Source organism: Macrobrachium nipponense, chromosome 5, assembly GCF_015104395.2.
Source record: "Macrobrachium nipponense isolate FS-2020 chromosome 5, ASM1510439v2, whole genome shotgun sequence".
Classification (NCBI taxonomy): Eukaryota; Metazoa; Arthropoda; class Malacostraca; order Decapoda; family Palaemonidae; genus Macrobrachium; species Macrobrachium nipponense.
Genome location: NC_061107.1, coordinates 136,372,394 through 136,390,645, shown reverse-complemented (window position 1 = coordinate 136,390,645; position 18,252 = coordinate 136,372,394). Strand labels below are relative to the sequence as shown.

The following is an 18,252-nucleotide window of genomic DNA, read 5'->3' as shown; positions in this document are numbered from 1 at the left end:
ACTTTTATATATCTAGATTTTTGTACACACACTAAGGGAAATGAAACGGGCAATGAACCGGGAAAGGCCCAAGAGAGGAAAAAACAACTCTCGCCTAGGTGGTTAAGAAAAGATTGGCGTAGATGATTGGGTTTGAGCACTCTTCACCCGATCTATGCATGTTGCCAGATATCACAAGATTCCTTGCTTTCATCTGCTTTTTAATTGGATCCAGCTAGGCGCTAGAAATTATCCTATTGTTAAGACCGAGTGTTTGTAGCTATGAAAAATACAAATTGTCGTAGAAAATTTGTCATTTCATATTGATCTTGCTGTCCAATCACTTTAGCTCCCCTTTTAAACTATGTATCATGAATGCTCAATGGCTGAGAGTACCCAAGTGCTTGACACACATTTTCAGTAACTTTTATATTCCTTAAAATCAAAACATCTTTATATTAACTTATGACCCCTTTTTGCCCCCACTGTTTCTTCACATGTTCACCCTTTGAAGATGAAATGGTGTTTCAAATTGGCTAAAGATTTCTTTTATCTGGTGAAGTACCCCAGCTTTTGGCTAACGCTTACAGTGTTTGTCAGCATACATAAAACTAGTTAGCTTGATATTTGTTAACAGAAACTTTGAATTTTGTATTTCAAATTGGACCATTCAGTGAGGAAAGTATATTTCTGATAAATGTATCAAATCTGTGTATGTGTATTGAAAATTTATGAGGGTCTTGAAAAAAGCATTGTTATTTCTTATTTTTGGTTTATATTACAGTGTCCTCCAGGTGTTTGGGACAAGATCTTTGAAGTCAATGTAAAGAATGCCCTGCAGTTAAGCCAACTGGTGGTACCTGAGATGCAAAAGAGAAATGGTGGAGCCATTGTTTATGTGTCTTCTATTGCTGGATTCCAGCCTATGCCAGTAAGTACATCTCAAATTATTCTAAATTAGCATCGGTTATAAAGTATTTCCTCCCTCTGGTTAATTGTATGTAGTTTGGGTTAATCTTTACGGGACAGGCAAACATTAGGGTTGGCCAATTTAAGAAAAAAAACGTCAGTAGAAAGAGGGATTTTTCTGCATCTTCCATGGAAAGTTAACACGTGAATATTTTACAACTTGTGCAGCCTAACTCTTTTTCAAAAAATAACTCATAAATTTTACCAATTTATGTATATTTTTTCTAATAATTTTATTTTGTAAAATCATAATTACACACAATATTATAACAGAACTAAAACCAATTACAAATTCTGAGTACAGGCAGTCCCCGGGTTACGTCGGGGGTTCCGTTCTTGAGACGCATCGTAAGCCGAAAATCGTCGTAAGCCGGAACATCGTAAAAAATCCTAAGAAAACCTTACTTTTAATGCTTTGGGTGCATTGAAAACTATGTAAACTTCATTCGTATTGCATTTTTCATCAAAAAAACCTTCAAATATTGATCATTTGGCATTTTTGGTGTCATATTTCATCTGCCAGATGAGCGTTGTAGGCGTCGTAACCCTGGAAATAATGTCTGATGAATATAATTGAGAAGCACCTTAACCTCGGAACGTCATAACCCGAACCCGTCGTAACCCCGTAGGGACTGCCTGTATATTTATTGTAAAATACTTACGAGAGTTACTGAGATGGGGGGATGCAGTAACTTTTGGTGAGGTATACATATTTTTTCTAATATTTCTTAGCACTTTTCTTTACAAAATTACAATTATGTATAACTGACACGTATAACTGACATACTATCATAAAAGATAAGAACTTAAACCAGCAGCAATTCCTGTGTATATTTATTAGCAAATAAATAAAAAGACACCATGTGATAGAGAGGGGCAATACATTCCTCCATCAAGTCTCGAGGCAGACTGTTCGCTCTTTGTCCTATGCTGAGGTACTAAAGTTGCCATTATTCATTTATGGATCATTGAAGCAATATGAACATCTATCCTGCTAAGTTCATCCAAATCATATGACGCATAATATAAATACTTAAATAAGTTAGCCCGTCCATCAATCAAAACCCGTTATAGATACTCATATGATGATGCCCGTCCAGTAAGTGTTAGGAGTTTCATATTTCTTTAGAATATCTTAAGTGCCCAACCTCTCATTTTTCCTTTATTGAAAATGTCTTTCATTTGATTTTAGTTCAATAGACAACTCTTACAGCTTATGCAGATTACAAACACAAAATTAATTTACCCACATAATTATTACTGTATTACTACTATTATCATAAATTAGTTTCATCAGACCACTGAGTCACTCATGTAGACTTATACTGCTGTCCTGAAGGATCTGCTCTTAAAGGGTGAAAAATGGAGCAATACTACTTGAAGTTAGACAGCTGTAATCACAACAAAATGGCTACAAACGTGAAGTACATAAAATGTTGACATGTGTTGGGTTAATGTGTAGATGTCACAGACACATTGCTACATCTGTACATATACCAGTCAGAATGTGAAGAGAAAATCAGCAAAAGAACTGAAATCTCATAAATCTTCCATTAAGGGGTTTTGCAGTATTTAAATATATTGAAGGATGGTGATCCTTTTCCAAGATGAACTGCTGGCCATACAAATGTGGGTAGAACTTCTTGGTAGCCCATACAACTGCCAAGCATTCTCTCTTTATTACAGCATACCTCTGCTCCACCTCAGAGAAAAACTGGCCACTTCTCATTATCATGTTCCTATAAAAGTACAGCTCCAAGTCCTATACCGGATGCATCTGTACAAAGAATAAAGGGTTTCTGGAATGTTATGAGTTTCAGAATAGGTGCTTTAGTCAGACTTTCCTTCAGCTCTCTGAATGCCTTATCCTCACTCTCACCCCATACTACCCTATTTGGCGCATTCTTCTTGGTGAGATTAGTTAGCGGCACAACAATCCCTGCATAGCCTGGAAAGTATGTAGATGTAAATGATAGTACATACTATATGTAAATGAATACATACATCCTTATAATAGAGTACATTTCTGCATAGTCTTTGGTTTTCTTTTTTCACATTGGGTTGCTATTTACTTATGTATTCTGTTGATTTTATTATTAGTTCATTAACAGTAGTAAAACTGCTAGAAAGGATGGAAATAGTAGTATAGGTATAATTATACATTAAGGTTTATCTATAATTCATTATTTTGACATACGATAATCATTCATGACTTGACTTGGTCCATTATTTCACAGCTACTGGGTGCCTATAGTGTAAGCAAGACAGCCCTTCTTGGTCTCACCAAAGCTGTAGCACAGCAGGTAGCTTCAGATAATATTCGTGTCAACTGCTTAGCCCCAGGCATTGTACAAACCAAATTTTCTAGTGCAGTAAGTAGATTGTATTTTTATGCAAATTTTTTATTGGTTTTTAGTACAGCCTTCCATCTACTTTTCTTTCTGATTCTTTGTCTTGCTGTTATTTTCACTCTCATTTACAAAAAATTTTTTTCACTCATTTACAAAAAAAATTCTTTGAGTCAACTTAGTGAAATCTAGAAATGTATCTAAATGGTAGTGTCAAACAGCTTTCAATAATGATAGCTGCGATGATAATGTAAGTTTTACAAATATAGTGCTCTTTCTGTAGATGGTAAAGATAGAATTCACTTCTTATTTCCTTGGCGTGATTAATTGCCAAACAGTTTACTCTGTCACATTCATTTAATTTAGGTGACTGATGATGAGTTGATATATTTTGTTTTGTGGCTCACTCTAAGAATTGGGAATACACATAATTCCTTGGATTCCAGTGCTTGGCTTTAAGTGTAATTTCATATTCCATTCCATTTCATACTTGAGTGCCAGATTTTTTAACAGCGAATCAAATTTCAAGTAATGTTTCTGTTTTTTTTATTCTTCCTTCTCATTCCTCATGCTAGAAATAGACACCTTTTATGTTCAATACTAGTTGTCATGTAATATTTTTGGTTGACCAACAATTTTAAGAAAAAATTTATCCTTTGTTTTAGCAACTGACCTTTAAAAAAGAAAAAAGCAAAAGTTTACAAAGACAGTTTCATTTTGGTTTAGTTGCAGTGAGGGGTCAAGATAAGGACGGTATTTACATTTGTTCCAACATGTAATGCAAACCCTCGGTCCTTTAACATAAGGAATGTACTTACGGCATAGTTGGAATTACGGCCGTTGATTCTTGAACAAGGTGGTTAGGCAGTAGCTACCGTGGGGCAGGCTAGCCTGCCCGGATTTAAACACTCCACTTTGCTTTCGGCCGTCTTCCGATGAAGACGTGTGTTTGTGAGCTCCGGCGGACTGGTCATTGATCTTTTTTCCCGGTGGGTTCCTTTTGGTTAATTTTTTGTGTTTAAATAATTATGCATATACAGTGTTTGATATTAATACTAAACAAAGGTTTGTCCTTGTTTTTATATTAATATACAAACCCACTTTTTGTGATCACCTTTGTAACCACCCCTCTACTTAAACGCCGAAGCAGTATTTTAAAAATCGTCTCCTGTATGCCGGCGGCGTTCGCGAATGAACGCCAAAACGGAAAAAAAAAAATTCCAAAAAATCACAGCATGCTTAGCTTTCAAGATTAAGAGTTCATTTTTGGCTCATTTTTTGTCATTGCCTGAAGTTTAGTATGCAACCATCAGAAATGACAAAACAATCATTATCATATATAAATATTGGGATATATGACAGCACGAAAAAAAATTTCATATATAATTGTATACAAATCACGCTGTGAGCAAAACGGTTAAAGCTAACGAGTTAATTTTTTTTTCGTTGGATTTTACACTAAATTGCGATCATTTTGGTATATAACACATTGTAAAACAATCAAGGCAACACAGAGAAAATATTATCACAAAATGATGCATGAATTCGTAACGTGCGGAGGTAAAAAAAAGCTGTTTTCAAAAATTCAACATAAATAGAAATATTGTGCTAGAGACTTCCCGTTTGTTGCCAAATGAAGGTAATTGATTGAATATTACTAGACTGTAAGTGTTGTAGCTTACAATTGCAGTTTTCGACCATTTCGGTCGAGTTAAAGTTGACCGAAGGACAAATTTTTTCTATTTATTGTTATTTATATGAAAATATTTCAAAACTGATAAAAGCTACAACCATGGGTTGTTTCTTGTTGTATTCTACATGAAATTATGCACATTTTCATATATAAAACATTATGTAACGGCTGATTTAAAATGGTGCAAACATTACGACAATCGCACGAAAAAATTTCAGATTTTTTCGGAAGAGTTACCGCGCTGACATAAGGAAAAAGTTTATTTCATAAATTCACCATAAATTGAAATATTGTGCTAGAGACCTCCAATTTGTTGCAAAATAAAGGTAAATGATTGATATTCTAGAATGTAAATAGTTTTTAGCTTACAATTGCGTTTTTTTGTTTTTTTACCATTTCAGTCGAGTCAAAGTTGACCGAAGGTTGAAATTTTGGCACTTATCGTTATTTATATATATGAAAATATTTCAAAACTGATAAAAGCTACAACCATGGGTTGATTTTTGTTGTATTCTACAAGAAACTGTGCACATTTTCATATATAAAACTTTATGTAACGGAAGAGTTACCGTGCAGACGTAAGGAAATTTTTTTTTTTTTATTTCATAAATTCACCATAAATCAAAATATTGTGCTAGAGACTTCTAATTTGTTGCAAAATAAAGGTAAATGGTTGAATATTACTAGAATGTAAGAGTTTTAGCTTACAATTGCGTTTTTTTACCATTTCAGTCGAGTCAAAGTTGACCAAAGGCTGATATTTTGGCCGGCGTCGGTAGATCTTTTTGCCACCAGACTAAATCTTTTTGCTACAAGACTAAATTTTCGGCTTCCAGTCTACTTCTCTCTGGTAGCGGATCTCATGTCTTTCAGGACAGATGCGATGCTCCACTCATGGGACAACCTCCAGGTGTACGTCTTTCCCCCCTTCGAGTTAATATGTCTGGTATTAGGCAAGCTAAGAAACAGCACAGGGACTCGGATGACTCTTATAGCTCCTTTTTGGCCCCGGATCTTTTAGAAATATTAGAGACACCTCCTGTGATCCTCCCAAAAAGGAGAGATCTACTCAGACAACCCCATTTTCATTACTGTCATCAGAACCTGCGCATGCTTAACCTAGCTGCGCGGAGACTATCCAGTGAGTGGCATGTAGTACGGGCCACTTTAAGGAAGTGGCTCGCTAGCTTTCCTTATGTCTAAGAAAGTCTACTAGGAAACTATATCAAGTTAGGTGGTCAATGTACAGGAGCTGCTGTAGGAAGGAAGGGCATAGCATCTCTCGCCCTACCATTGCGAAGATTGCGGATTTCCTCTTGTTCTTTAGAAAACATAAGAAGTTGTCCTACTCGAAAATAACAGGATATAGGTCTATGCTGAGTAGTACTTTCCGTTTTCATCTTCTGGAATTGTCCAACAGCAGGGTATTGCACGACCTCCTAAGGTTGTTCAAAATTGATCCCGCTTCGGGCCCCTTCATGGGATTTAACTGAAGTTTTAAATATGCTGAGGTCTTCGAATTACGAGCCGTTAGAAGAATTATATCTGAGAGACCTGAACAAGAAAGTGTTGTTCTTGGTTTTGCTTGCTACAGTGAAGAGTGGGGGAGATACAGGCAGTATCAAGAACAATATCGTTCTCAGGTAAGGATATCTATCTTTCATATTTACCAGAGTTTGTCGCCAAGTCGGAATGAGAAACCAATCCCTTGCCGAGAGCTTTTAAAGTCTCCTCCCTTGAGGATTTTGTTGGAGGTGACGATCTAGAAATGCTCATTTGTCTGGTTCGTGCACTAAAGACATATTTGGCACATACAGAAAAGCTCTTGTGTCATCTGCGGACATTATTTGTTTCTCCAATGAACCCCTCTAGAGCCATTTCAAAGAATGCAGTTAGTTTTTTCTACGAGAAGTTATTACTTAGGCTTCAGGTAACTCTCCTGCCGATCCTGGCAGCAGTGATTCACGTCCAAGAGCACATTTCTATTAGGGGAATAGCTACCTCTTTGACTTTCTTAAGGAACTATTCGGTGTCATCGATTTTGGAAGCAGCAACCTGGAAATCGTCTTCAGTCTTCACGTCATTCTACCTAAAGGACATTCAATTCTCTTCGATGGAGAGTTACTCGCTGGGCCCTTTCGTGGCTGCCAATGCGGTAGTGCGGTAAGTTCTCACATTGAGCATTAATGAATTGAGGTGAGGTTATTACTTTAGGTCTTTTAGCTTCAGCGAGAGTTTTTTTTTATTATTATTCTCCATTAAGAAATAGGTAGGTAGATACCATGGGTGAACAACGACGGCGATTCTGGTGTGCACTCTTCATCTGCAGGGATCAACAAAGAACCCGAAGGAACTGTGCAGGCAGCTCCTCCTCCATACATGAGAGGCTTAGCAGCCACATGGGAGGTTCCTTTTCCCTCCATACATGCGAGGTATTGAATACCACATGGGAGGTCATCTAGACAGAGACGAGGCCTGACTGACGAGACTGACAGAGGGTATGCTCTCCGCCGGCAATCTCACCTAAAGATCTGAGTATACAGGCGAGTTACAATGCACCGTAGGTGAAACCGAGTTACCTGCGTATGATTGGTGAAGGGGTCGGACGGAATGTATTATAAAACTAATATTGTAATACTTACCTGAACACCTGAATGACTCCCACCCTCCTCCCCTCTTCAATGAATAGTGATTAATGCAATTGAAGGGAGAGCGTTCTGCCAGCCAGTCCTGGCAACAGCCATGCCAATGGTAGTACAGGTAACTCAGAGTAGACAGGGGGTTTACCTGCAGCATTGGTAGCGCTTTGCAGTTAAAAAAATTACCTATAATTATGGGTAATTCTTGTAAGCGATATAGTCCGGGCTAGTCAGTGACCAGGCCTAATTCAGGTGTTCAGGTAAGTATTACAATATTTGTTTTATAACGAAAACTTCGTTTCAGGATTGTAGACATTACAGATACTTATTTTACTAGCAATGCTCTTGTCGTCCATCTCATGGTCCTTTATATAGTATTTAAAAATTTTTTTTAGATACTAATTTATTCCTTCCCCAAGGCTTTCCTAGGTTCCCTTAGGCTCTATTCTTTCCTAATTTCAGCACTCATGCCTAAGTTGCCACATGGGTAGTAAATTGTGATGGGTTTTTATAAAGAATATCTTTAAAAAACAAATTTGTTTTTTCTATACAGTATAAACCTATTACTTTTACACCGAGCACCCACTTCCCAACCCCCAGGTTCTTTTATAGCTCATCAAGACTAAATAGGAAGCTATGCAGTTGCCAACCAGAGAACTTCAGTTTTACTTGCTTCATCTACCAAGGAGAATGTTTTATTCTTTTATTAAGCTGTAGGTCCTGTTGCTATGAAACCAATTGGTTCCTAGCCATGTAAAAAATATCCAATCCTTCAGGCCATCCCTAGGAGAGCTGTTAGTCAGCTCAGTGGTCTGGTAAAACTAAGATATACTTAACTTATTAAGGTTAATAGAATATATATGAAAGAAATGGGTATGTTCAGAAAAAATGAATTTTGTAGAAAATTACATTTTCACTACCTTTTATAGACCTGGAAAACAAGATTGTTCAGTATGCGGATGATGCAATTCTTGTGGGTGTAGTAAAGTCTCCACTTATGAGAAATGAAGCTGCTCTTAGCCTCATTTGGGACATGGACTGGATCAGTGAATGGTGTCATCGGTGGAGTATGAGGCTGAACCCCAGTAAAAGAAAATCACTATTGATTAGCAGGTCTCATTCAGATTTTACACCCCACCCTCCCCTTCAGGTGGATAGAACTTTGTTGAATGAGTCTGAAGCTCTAACTATTCTATGTGTAACTTTTGACTCACATCTTACTAATGAGAAACATCTGATGAAAGTTTCAGCAAATGCTGTACGAAAGTTAGATATTGTTCGCAAGGCCTCATGTATTTATAACGGTCATAAAATCCATGCAACCTTTTGTAGGTCACTTGTGCTTCCTTTACTAGAATACTATTCTGTGGTGTGGATGTCCGCTTCTGCCAGAGATTTATCTTTTTCAAGGTTTTGTGGTGGTAGGTTTCTGTTTCCTAATATTAACAATTATCAGGTGGACCTTTTTTTGTCACTTTTGCGCATCATAATTGATTCCTGATCCCCTTTTCTTGCTGAGAGCAACCAGATTCGCTGAACAGCAGCACCAAAATGCAGTAAATGTGCCTTGCTGTCGAACTCAGTTCCAAAGGTCCTTTATTCCTCACACAATTGGACAGCAGAACAGTCTCCCTGAGGATGTCGTGCAAATGGAACTTCAAAAGTTTAAGCAAAGATGCAATGCATTACTACCCGAATGCTATTGTTCTTGGATTTTAATAGATTTTTATCTATTAATTTATTCATTAATTTTTTAATAAGTGGGATTTCTTTCTATATTTCCCCTTACCTTCTCTTACTTCTGTTGAGCACCATATTCTTTGGAAGCTTGAATTTCATGTCAATGGCCCCTGTGGGCTTGTTCCATATGAATAGGGTTCATCTTCAGAATATAATAAATAATAAAACATTCTTAATTATTCCTGATAACTATATACATATAATTAGTATACTGCCTTGGGTCATCTGTTCAGCCAGCCCTTTTCCTGTTTGTTAAGGCTTGATTATTTTTTAGTACGTATAACCATACATTTTGAAGTATACAAGATAATAATTTCATATTTTTGTTTCACAAATCTATGTTTCAACTGTAGGTGGGGTTATTACTTGAAATTGAAAAGTTCCTAATTTTGTAACATTCAAGAATACCATTAGATCACTTAGGCAGTTTACACTGTGTATTCCTTTTGTTTTTCTCAACAGTTAACTGAGAATGAGGCTGTCCACGAGAAAATACTAGAGCAAATTCCACTGGGAAGGTGAGTTTTATTACTAATTTTTAATTTGAAAATTTCAAGGAATAAATGGTGCATTCATAGATATTGAATTGAATGGATGTAATTTTATTTTGATCCCTTGATGTTTCAAGTTCCTTATTGTTCCATTTATGAAATTGTATGAGAGTTTTATGTAATATAAGTAATTGTAGGATTACATATTATTAACAAAAATTACTTTTAATTTTCCCTTTCTCCCCTGGTTCTCATGGTTCAGTAGTATCAGTCTTGCCTTGCTTGCAAGTCCTAAGTTGCTACCCATATTGTGGAAAAACTTGTATATTTTGTTTCCTTAGGGTCTGAGTTATGTACTGGGTTAGTAAGTTGTTGCAGGTCACAGTATGGATGACAAGAAAGTAAAATGGCAGATGTGATGGATCAGTTCTCTGGGAGAATACTATTGTATAATAGAGCAAGAGGACCTCTGTGCAGTAACCCTCACCCCACTAATGTGAAAATAATCATTCTCTCTCTCTCTCTCTCTCTCTCTCTCTCTCTCTCTCTCTCTCTCTCTCTCTCTCTCTCTCTCTCTCTCAAGCACATGTCTTCATTACATGCCTTTATCCTCTTGATCACCAGATCCATCCTTGTTCATTTTTGTTAATAGTCCTTCCTTCTGTTGCACAAGTGCACTTTCTCCATTCTTTAGGGATCAAGATAAGTCAACTTTGGAATTTTTTCCCTCTTTCCTTTTCCCCAATTCTTAAATCATTTTCTTAGAGGCACGTAATTTTGGGGTCAATTACCATAGGTTTGTCCAGTCCCAAATTTTTCTAAGTTTTCCCCTGAGACCAGAGCTTGACTGTTATATCTTGTCAAATTTTATAAAGAAAAAAAAAATTAAATTTATAAATAAAAAATGTTCTTTACATTGGCTGCTGTACTTCATTTTACCAGTCAGGTGCTCACTGGTAGGTAATATTTTTGCTCACTGTTTGGTAATATTTCATTACGTATTTTGATTGACCAGTTATAACTACTATTACCTATATTATGGAGGATGGCAAATGTGTTTTTATATGTAATGATGGTTCTTGTTTAAAACATTAGCAAATGTGTTATGTGTAATGATAGTTCCTGTTTAAGACAATAGCAAATTATATTTAAATCTGTTACTTTTAAATATGAGACTTACCCTGTAATCATATACGGTAGCTAATATTGTCACTCGCCTGGCAGTTAATGACCCCGCCCACTTTCGGGGAAGAGAGGAACCACTTGGCAAAGAGCTCAGTTTGTTTCAGCCAGCTGATGGCTACAGACTAGTTGTCAGCTACAGTTAATTCTGGAATTCTTGACTTTCCCTTTTGTGTATCAGCATTTGGTGAAGTATTATTTGCATTGTGTTGGCCAATTTGGCATTATCTAATTAGATTTAGGTTCTTGTAACTTAAAGAACTACAGTGGGGCCCCCGTATTCGCGTTCTCCAGACTCGTGGACACACATTCGCGGATTTCTCTCACGAACGTTTCCCCACATTATTCGCGGAAATTTCGCGCATTCACAGTATTTTTCTATGAGAAATATCCACAAATTCCTGGGTTTTTTTATCAGTTTCATCATAAAATTTACTTTTTGTGATAAAACTGTTTTACTTGGATTACCGAGTTGTCTTTCTATTCACAACTTGTTGGACTCTAGTGTTGCTAACATTAGGTATTGTGTGAATGTTTGTAAGATTAGATTGACTAAAGTGTCTTACGATTCACATACCTTGTGTTCGTCCTGTCTAGGACAAGTATGTTCAGCAGATTTAAGATGTAATTAGTGTACAGATTGGGATGAGAGAACATGGAGGAACTTGGAATCTCTTATAAGAAAATTGGATAGAGATAGGAAGAGAAAGGTTTTAGTTAGAGCTAGTTCGAAATCAGCTTGTCAGGGATCATCGGATTCGAATGTTCCTGTTGTTTCTCTAGCCCCGGTTCCTTTTCAGACAATGGAGCAGCTTGGTTCATCAATGAAAGTCCTGATGGACAAGGTAAAGTGTGACAGTGCTGTGTTAGTGGAGGAAGTGGCTGTTTGTCCCATCGACTCTCCTAGGCAAAGGTCACTGGCATACTCCCAGTGCATAGGAGTCAAACTGGTAGCCCAAGGGAGGTTGGTGAGAACTGCCCATGAGCAGTCACCCCCCTCAGTTACCTGTTGTAGTTTCCCAAGTTGCAACAGAGAACCGCTGGAAATGTTTCTCTTTGGAAGTGCATAAGTTGTCCAGTTCTGAAGACTCCTCTCCTTGTCGTTGTCGTCAGTGGCGCTCAAGCAATAAGTCTCAGCCTTTTAAGAGGGCCTCCATTGAAGTATTGGCTCCTCCTATGGTTCCTGTAAAGATGTCTAGAGTATCGCACCCATCTTGCAGTCATTGGGACAGTACGGAGCAATTTTCTTATGATCGCCTCTCGGAAGGGGATGCTCCCCCAGTGCCTTCAACTCCCGAGGCACTCATGTTGTTGGAAGCAGTCAAGCGCTCTTTGGCACTAGAACCCTCTACTATCAAAGAAGCGCCAGGTAGTGTCTACTTGTGGGGAGTCACAGCAAGGTGCAGTTGCACCTGAGCGCCCATCAGCTCCTCCTCTTCCGGTAGCTCCCGCTGTTTCAACCGAAGTGGACCCTATTCAGCGGAAACTGGATAGCATTTTGGCTTTACTTATTAATGCTCCCTCGATGCCTCAAGTGCTCACAACGTCTCAAGCGCCTGCTTCAACTCAGGAACCAGTAGTGGCTAAGACAATTCAAGTGCCGTTAGGTGTGGAGCTTCCTCAGGTACCTGTTGTAGCTCTGACTCCCCAGGCTCCTCTGGTTGCAGATATGATTCAAGCTCCTGCGGATCCAACTCCCGTTTCATCGGAAGAGGTAGAGGATTAGGAGTAGTATGACCAAGTCTAATGGCATCTTTTGATATCTTGCAATGTAATTGTAAAGGACTGTGCACACATGCAGAAGAGCTAAAAGTCCTGTTGTGAGAGAGAAATCCTGATATAGTATGTCTGCAAGAAACCAAATTGACTCAGAGATTTTTAATCCTGGGCTTAATTATGAGATTTTCCCCTCTTCTCCTCCTGCCGGTGACTGTGCACATGGGGAGCTACTATTATTGTGAGTAAATATTTGGAATACTACTCTCAAATACCCCTTACTACAACCTAACAGGCACTTGCACTCAAAATTATTTTAGACAAGCAGATTACTGTCGGTTCCATTTACCTTCCTCCTAGATCTGCTTTTTCAGTGGCTGACATTCAGTCATTGTTAAATCAATACAATTGCCATTCATGCTTCTAGGAGATTTTAATGCACACAATTTGTTGTGAAGGTGTGATTCTATAGATAATGGGGAAAAGTGATAGAGGTAGGTATTAACCCCTTCGCCACCGGGCTGCTGCATTGCTGCTAATGCTTGCATACCGCATGAGACCCCCTGTCGACCGCGAGTGTCAATCATTACTGGCTCCCTCTAAATTTTATGTTATTCATATTTTTCCTTTACATTCTTATGTGAAAACATTGTGTGTACGGATATCAATGAATATTTTTTACCCCATTGTCAAAAAATTACAAAAAATATAGTAAGAATATCGGAAAAAATAGGAGTATTTAGTGGAAAAAGTAATTGCAGAAGTAGGAACTGTTATATAGTAGTAGAAATAGTAGTAAAGTAATAGAAATAAAGTAGCAGAAAAAGTAGTTGTTAAGTAGTAGTAAAATAGTAGTAGTGGTAATAGCAGTACTAGTTTTCTTACTGAAATAGTTATTCCTAGGTTTCATACAGAAACAGCATATACATCAATGAATGTTTTCGGCACTGGTAATAATAATAATAATAATAATAATAATAATAATAATAATAATAATAATAATAATAATAATAATAAAAGCACCAGCATCTCGTGACCAATACGTATATACATATGGGGCAGTTTATTCACCCCCATTATCATCAGCAAGCTATAAAAAACACATCTCATCACGAGTAACAGGCCTCCATAGAAGTCCTTTCACCTTACGCTTTCCTGTTGAATGAAAGTACTACTCTGCCCGAGCATTCATCCATTCACACAATTTGTCAATTACATCACCACAAAAAAGGAAAAAAAATGCATTGCGTAAGCAGGTGAAATCTGGTGTGTAAGCAGGAATCCTATTACCACCCTCCGTGAATCGGGGGGCTGGGTCTGGGCGCAAGTCACAAGATGGATCAGTTATGAACCGCCAGCCTTCATCGACAAGAGGTTCAATGTCTTCGAAACACTCTTTGTCACTGTCAACCTCTAAGAAATTATCACTATAATCATCATCTGATAGATTTGGCAGGTACTCAGACCCTGACTCTGAAACACTATCATCTGACATGATACTGAAAAAAACATAAAATAACTACAATCAAAAGGGAAAAAGGTTTAGAATTCAAATCTACATGGTCTACGGACAAAATTGTCATCATCCTTCCCAGATAATAGCCTGAGGCGCACTGGCATATGTTGGCCAGTACCCCTCCTAATATCCCATATGAAAATGACGTCACGACGTCCATCGGATGCTTATTGGTTAGAATGAATTGTGGGTGGAGCTTCAGCACCTCTCTCGTACACAATACTGTGTCTGGAAACCATCCAAGCTGAAGAAAACGCTTTGCTTTTCAAGGAGGGATGAAAGACGTACATGCGTACGTCCCGGTCTTTTATTACTGTACCGTAAAAGACGTACACGTGTACGTCCCAGTGCTGAAGGGGTTAATAATAAAAATAATATTGTCCGTCTTAATGATGGTATGATGACTTAGCATAGCACATTTTAATTCCTATTCAGCTATTGATTTGAGTATATGTTCCTCAGACAGCTTTAGATTTTAACTGGTCTGTTGACGATGATCTGCATGGTAGTGATCACTTTCATATCCATTTGAAGTTCATCAGGAATGTTCCTACAGAAGCTTCACCAAAATGGGAAGGTAATGGAATCAGACTGGGTGAAATGTAAGGCTGGTATAAAATTAGAGCAAACTTATGAATCTTTTGAATGCCACTTACTTTTAACAAGTGCAGAGGCTGCTATACCAAGAACAAGTGGAAAACTACAAAGACCTGCTGTCCCTTGGTGGGATAAGAAATTTGCTTTTCTCTGAAAAATTACAAAAAATGCCATAAAAAATACTAGTCTTGTAGCACTTCTACTGCTAAGGAAATATATCAACGAACTATGGCCAAACAGAATGGGTATTTTCGTAGTGCTAAAAGAAAGTCATGGATATATACTACATCAATGGGATTAATTAAAAAACTCCATCCAGAACAGTTTGGAAGAAAATAAGGGAGCCTGTGTGGAAATTTTCACTTCCTACGACACCCTCTTTAAAGATTGGAGATTCACTAATAACAAGTCCCAAAGATGTAGCTGAGTAACTAGGTTAGCAATTTTCCATTATTTCAAGTCAAAATAATTATTCCACCAACTTTTAAGAGGATTAGGAACTGCCAGGTTCCTTTAGATTTATTTGTTGGTAATCTTGAAGCTAAAAATGCTAAATTCTCTATGCATGAGCTACAAGATGCCCTTTCTTCAACAGATAATACTTCTCCCGGTGAAGCATTACATACTATCCTGTATTTAATGCTTCAACAGTTACCTGAGGAGGCAAAAACTGACCTTGAAGATTATTAATAGAATTTGGGATACTGGAGTCTTACCAAGGGATGGAAAATTCCTGTGATAATTCCAGTTCAAAACCAAATAAAGACCCTTATCAAACTGCTAGTAATTAAAGGCCCACAGCTCTTACTAGTTCTGTATACAAGGCAATGGAGAAGGTGATCAACTCTCATTTAGTCTGGCATTTAGAAACACACGAATTACTTTCTCCACTCCAGTTTGACTTTTGCAAAATCAGATCTACCCTTGACCCACTGCTCAGACTTTCTTATCAAATTCAACAGGGCTTCGTAAACCAGTGCCAGACAATTGGTGTCTTCTTTGATTTAGAAAGAGCGTATGATACAACATGGGGTCATAGAAATTAAACATCTTTATAAATTAGGCATAAAAAGATATATGATTAGGTTTATTAACTCATTTTTAACAGACTGGTCTATATAAGAGTAAGAATAGAAAATAATTTGTCTTCCTCATTCAAACTAGAAGAAAGTGCTCTAAAGAGGAGTGTGCCAAGGGTAACTTGCTTTTTTGTTGCTTTTGATAGCATCATAAATGAAATTTCAAATCCTGTACGGGCCTCGCTTTTTGTTGATGATCTAGCTACTTATTGCACTGCATATGATGCTGAATTGGCTTGAAGATATTTACAAAAATCCATCAACTCTATCTGTAGATGGGTAAAACAAAATGGTTTCAGGTTCTTTACAAGACAGTAGCTGTTCGTTTTACAAAGTATAGACGTCAAGAAGTTGTACCAAATTTGAAACTTGACAGGTCTGCTCTACCATATGTAGATGACGTAAAAATTTCAAGTGCAAAGTAAAGAAACCTCTCAATCCTTTGAAAGTGATCTCTGGACGTAACTGGGCCGCAGATAAGAAATCTTTGCTACAACTTTATGATGGACCATGTAGATCAAAGTTGGATTATGGATGTCAGATTTGTTCATCAGCGTGCAAAAATAAACTTCATGAACTTGATGTGGTCCACATTACATACGGGTTTACATATTTTCTCTGGGGGTTTTCCAACATATCCTGTCAAGAGGCTTAGTGTGGACACATACCAACTTCCACTTCATTTACGATGAGATGAGTTAGGCCTCCAATACTTGATGAGGATATTAAAAGTAATGCTAACAATCCATCAAATAAGGTTATTCATCAACTTGGTGCTAGCAATTTCAAGCCAAGATCATCTGTTCCATTCCAGATCAGGCTAAATGCATTGTAAATAATAATTCTATACAAACTCAGAATGCTCATACCTTATTCCACCTTTGCTCATACCAATAGCTGAACTGTGCAAGAAAAATAATGAAAAAGAACACCCCAAATGAAGTAATATTAGTTGCTGTATTTTAGAACACAATGAAATTTATAATGATGACTATAAAATTTATGCAGATGGCTTGAAGTCAAGCGAAGGGGTAGGTTTAGCTGTTGTCAGAGATAATTATACTGTGATGTTGCAAAGCTGCCTTGTGTTGCTTCAGTATATACAGCTGAACTATCTGTCATTTATAAAGACCTAGATATAGCATATTCAAATAGTAAGTAGTCTTGTTTTATATATTCAGATTGCAAAAGTGTTCTGGAAACCCTGAACAATTATAATTTATCCCATCCTTTAGTACAGAAGGCTCAGGCATGGCTGTTTCTCATTCATGTAGGCATAAAACAGTATGTTTTTGTTGGATTCTTGGTCATGTTGGGATCCCAGGGAATGAAGCAACAGACAAAGAAGCAAAGAATTCCTGTACCAAAGGAGAAATTGATATAGAGTGCCCCACTTATATATGTACAGACAGTCCGGGGTTATCAATAGGGGTTCTGTTCTGTCAGCTTGATGATAAATGAAAATCAGTGATAACCCAAACTCAGCTATATTCAGCGCTTATTGGTGCCGATAACCTGTTAACCCTTAAACGCCGACTGGACGTATTTTACGTCGACATTTTTTTGTCTCGGTGCCGACTGGACGTATTTTACGTCGACACACAAAAGTTTTTTTTTAAAAATTTGCAGAAAAATACTTTTAGGCCTACCAGCCAAAAACTCTTGAATCACGCGCCTTGGGGGATGCACGGAGTTCACGGATCAAGGTGTTGTTTTGTTTACAATCGTTACGCAGGCGCGCAAGCGCGAATTTCTTTCTTACCGCACTAAAAAGTATCTGTGACACATCTCGGAAATTATTTCGTCACTTTGACATAATTTTTTTACCATTTTAAATTAGCTGTTACATGGAGTATTATATATGAAAATGTGCGCATTTTTATGTAGAATACAACAAAAAAATACTCATGATTGTAGCTTTTATCTGTTTTGAGATATTTTCATATAAATAACGATAAGTGCCAAAATTTCAACCTTCGGTCAACTTTGACTCTACCGAAATGGTCGAAAAACGCAATTGTAAGCTAAAACTCTTATATCTTAGTAATATTCAATCATTTACCTTCATTTTGCAACTAATTGGAAGTCTCTAGCACAATATTTCGATTTATGGTGAATTTATGAAAAAACTTTTTCCTTATGTCCGTGCGGTAACTCTTCCGAAAAAAATCATACATGCGATTGTGGTAATGTTTGCACCATTTTAAAATTAGCCGTTACATAAAGTTTTATATATGGAAATGTGCGCAATTTCATGCACAATACAACTAAAAACAACCCATGGTGTAGCTTTTAAGAAATTT

At 37.3% G+C, this 18,252-nt stretch overlaps 2 protein-coding genes across 4 annotated transcripts in view; one reads left to right on the top strand and one right to left on the bottom strand.

The window, feature by feature from the left end:
* LOC135215657 (dehydrogenase/reductase SDR family member 4-like) overlaps positions 1–18,252 on the bottom strand; it is a 111,080-nt gene that overhangs the window by 69,355 nt on the left and 23,473 nt on the right. The gene's annotated exons all lie outside the window — the stretch shown is intronic.
* On the top strand, positions 677–9,952 carry LOC135215329 (dehydrogenase/reductase SDR family member 4-like). The gene is made up of 3 exons (XM_064249888.1): positions 677–910; positions 3,186–3,320; positions 9,831–9,952. Exons 1-3 carry the CDS (start codon positions 677–679, stop codon positions 9,888–9,890), a joined length of 429 nt encoding a protein of 142 aa, XP_064105958.1. The 3' UTR covers positions 9,891–9,952.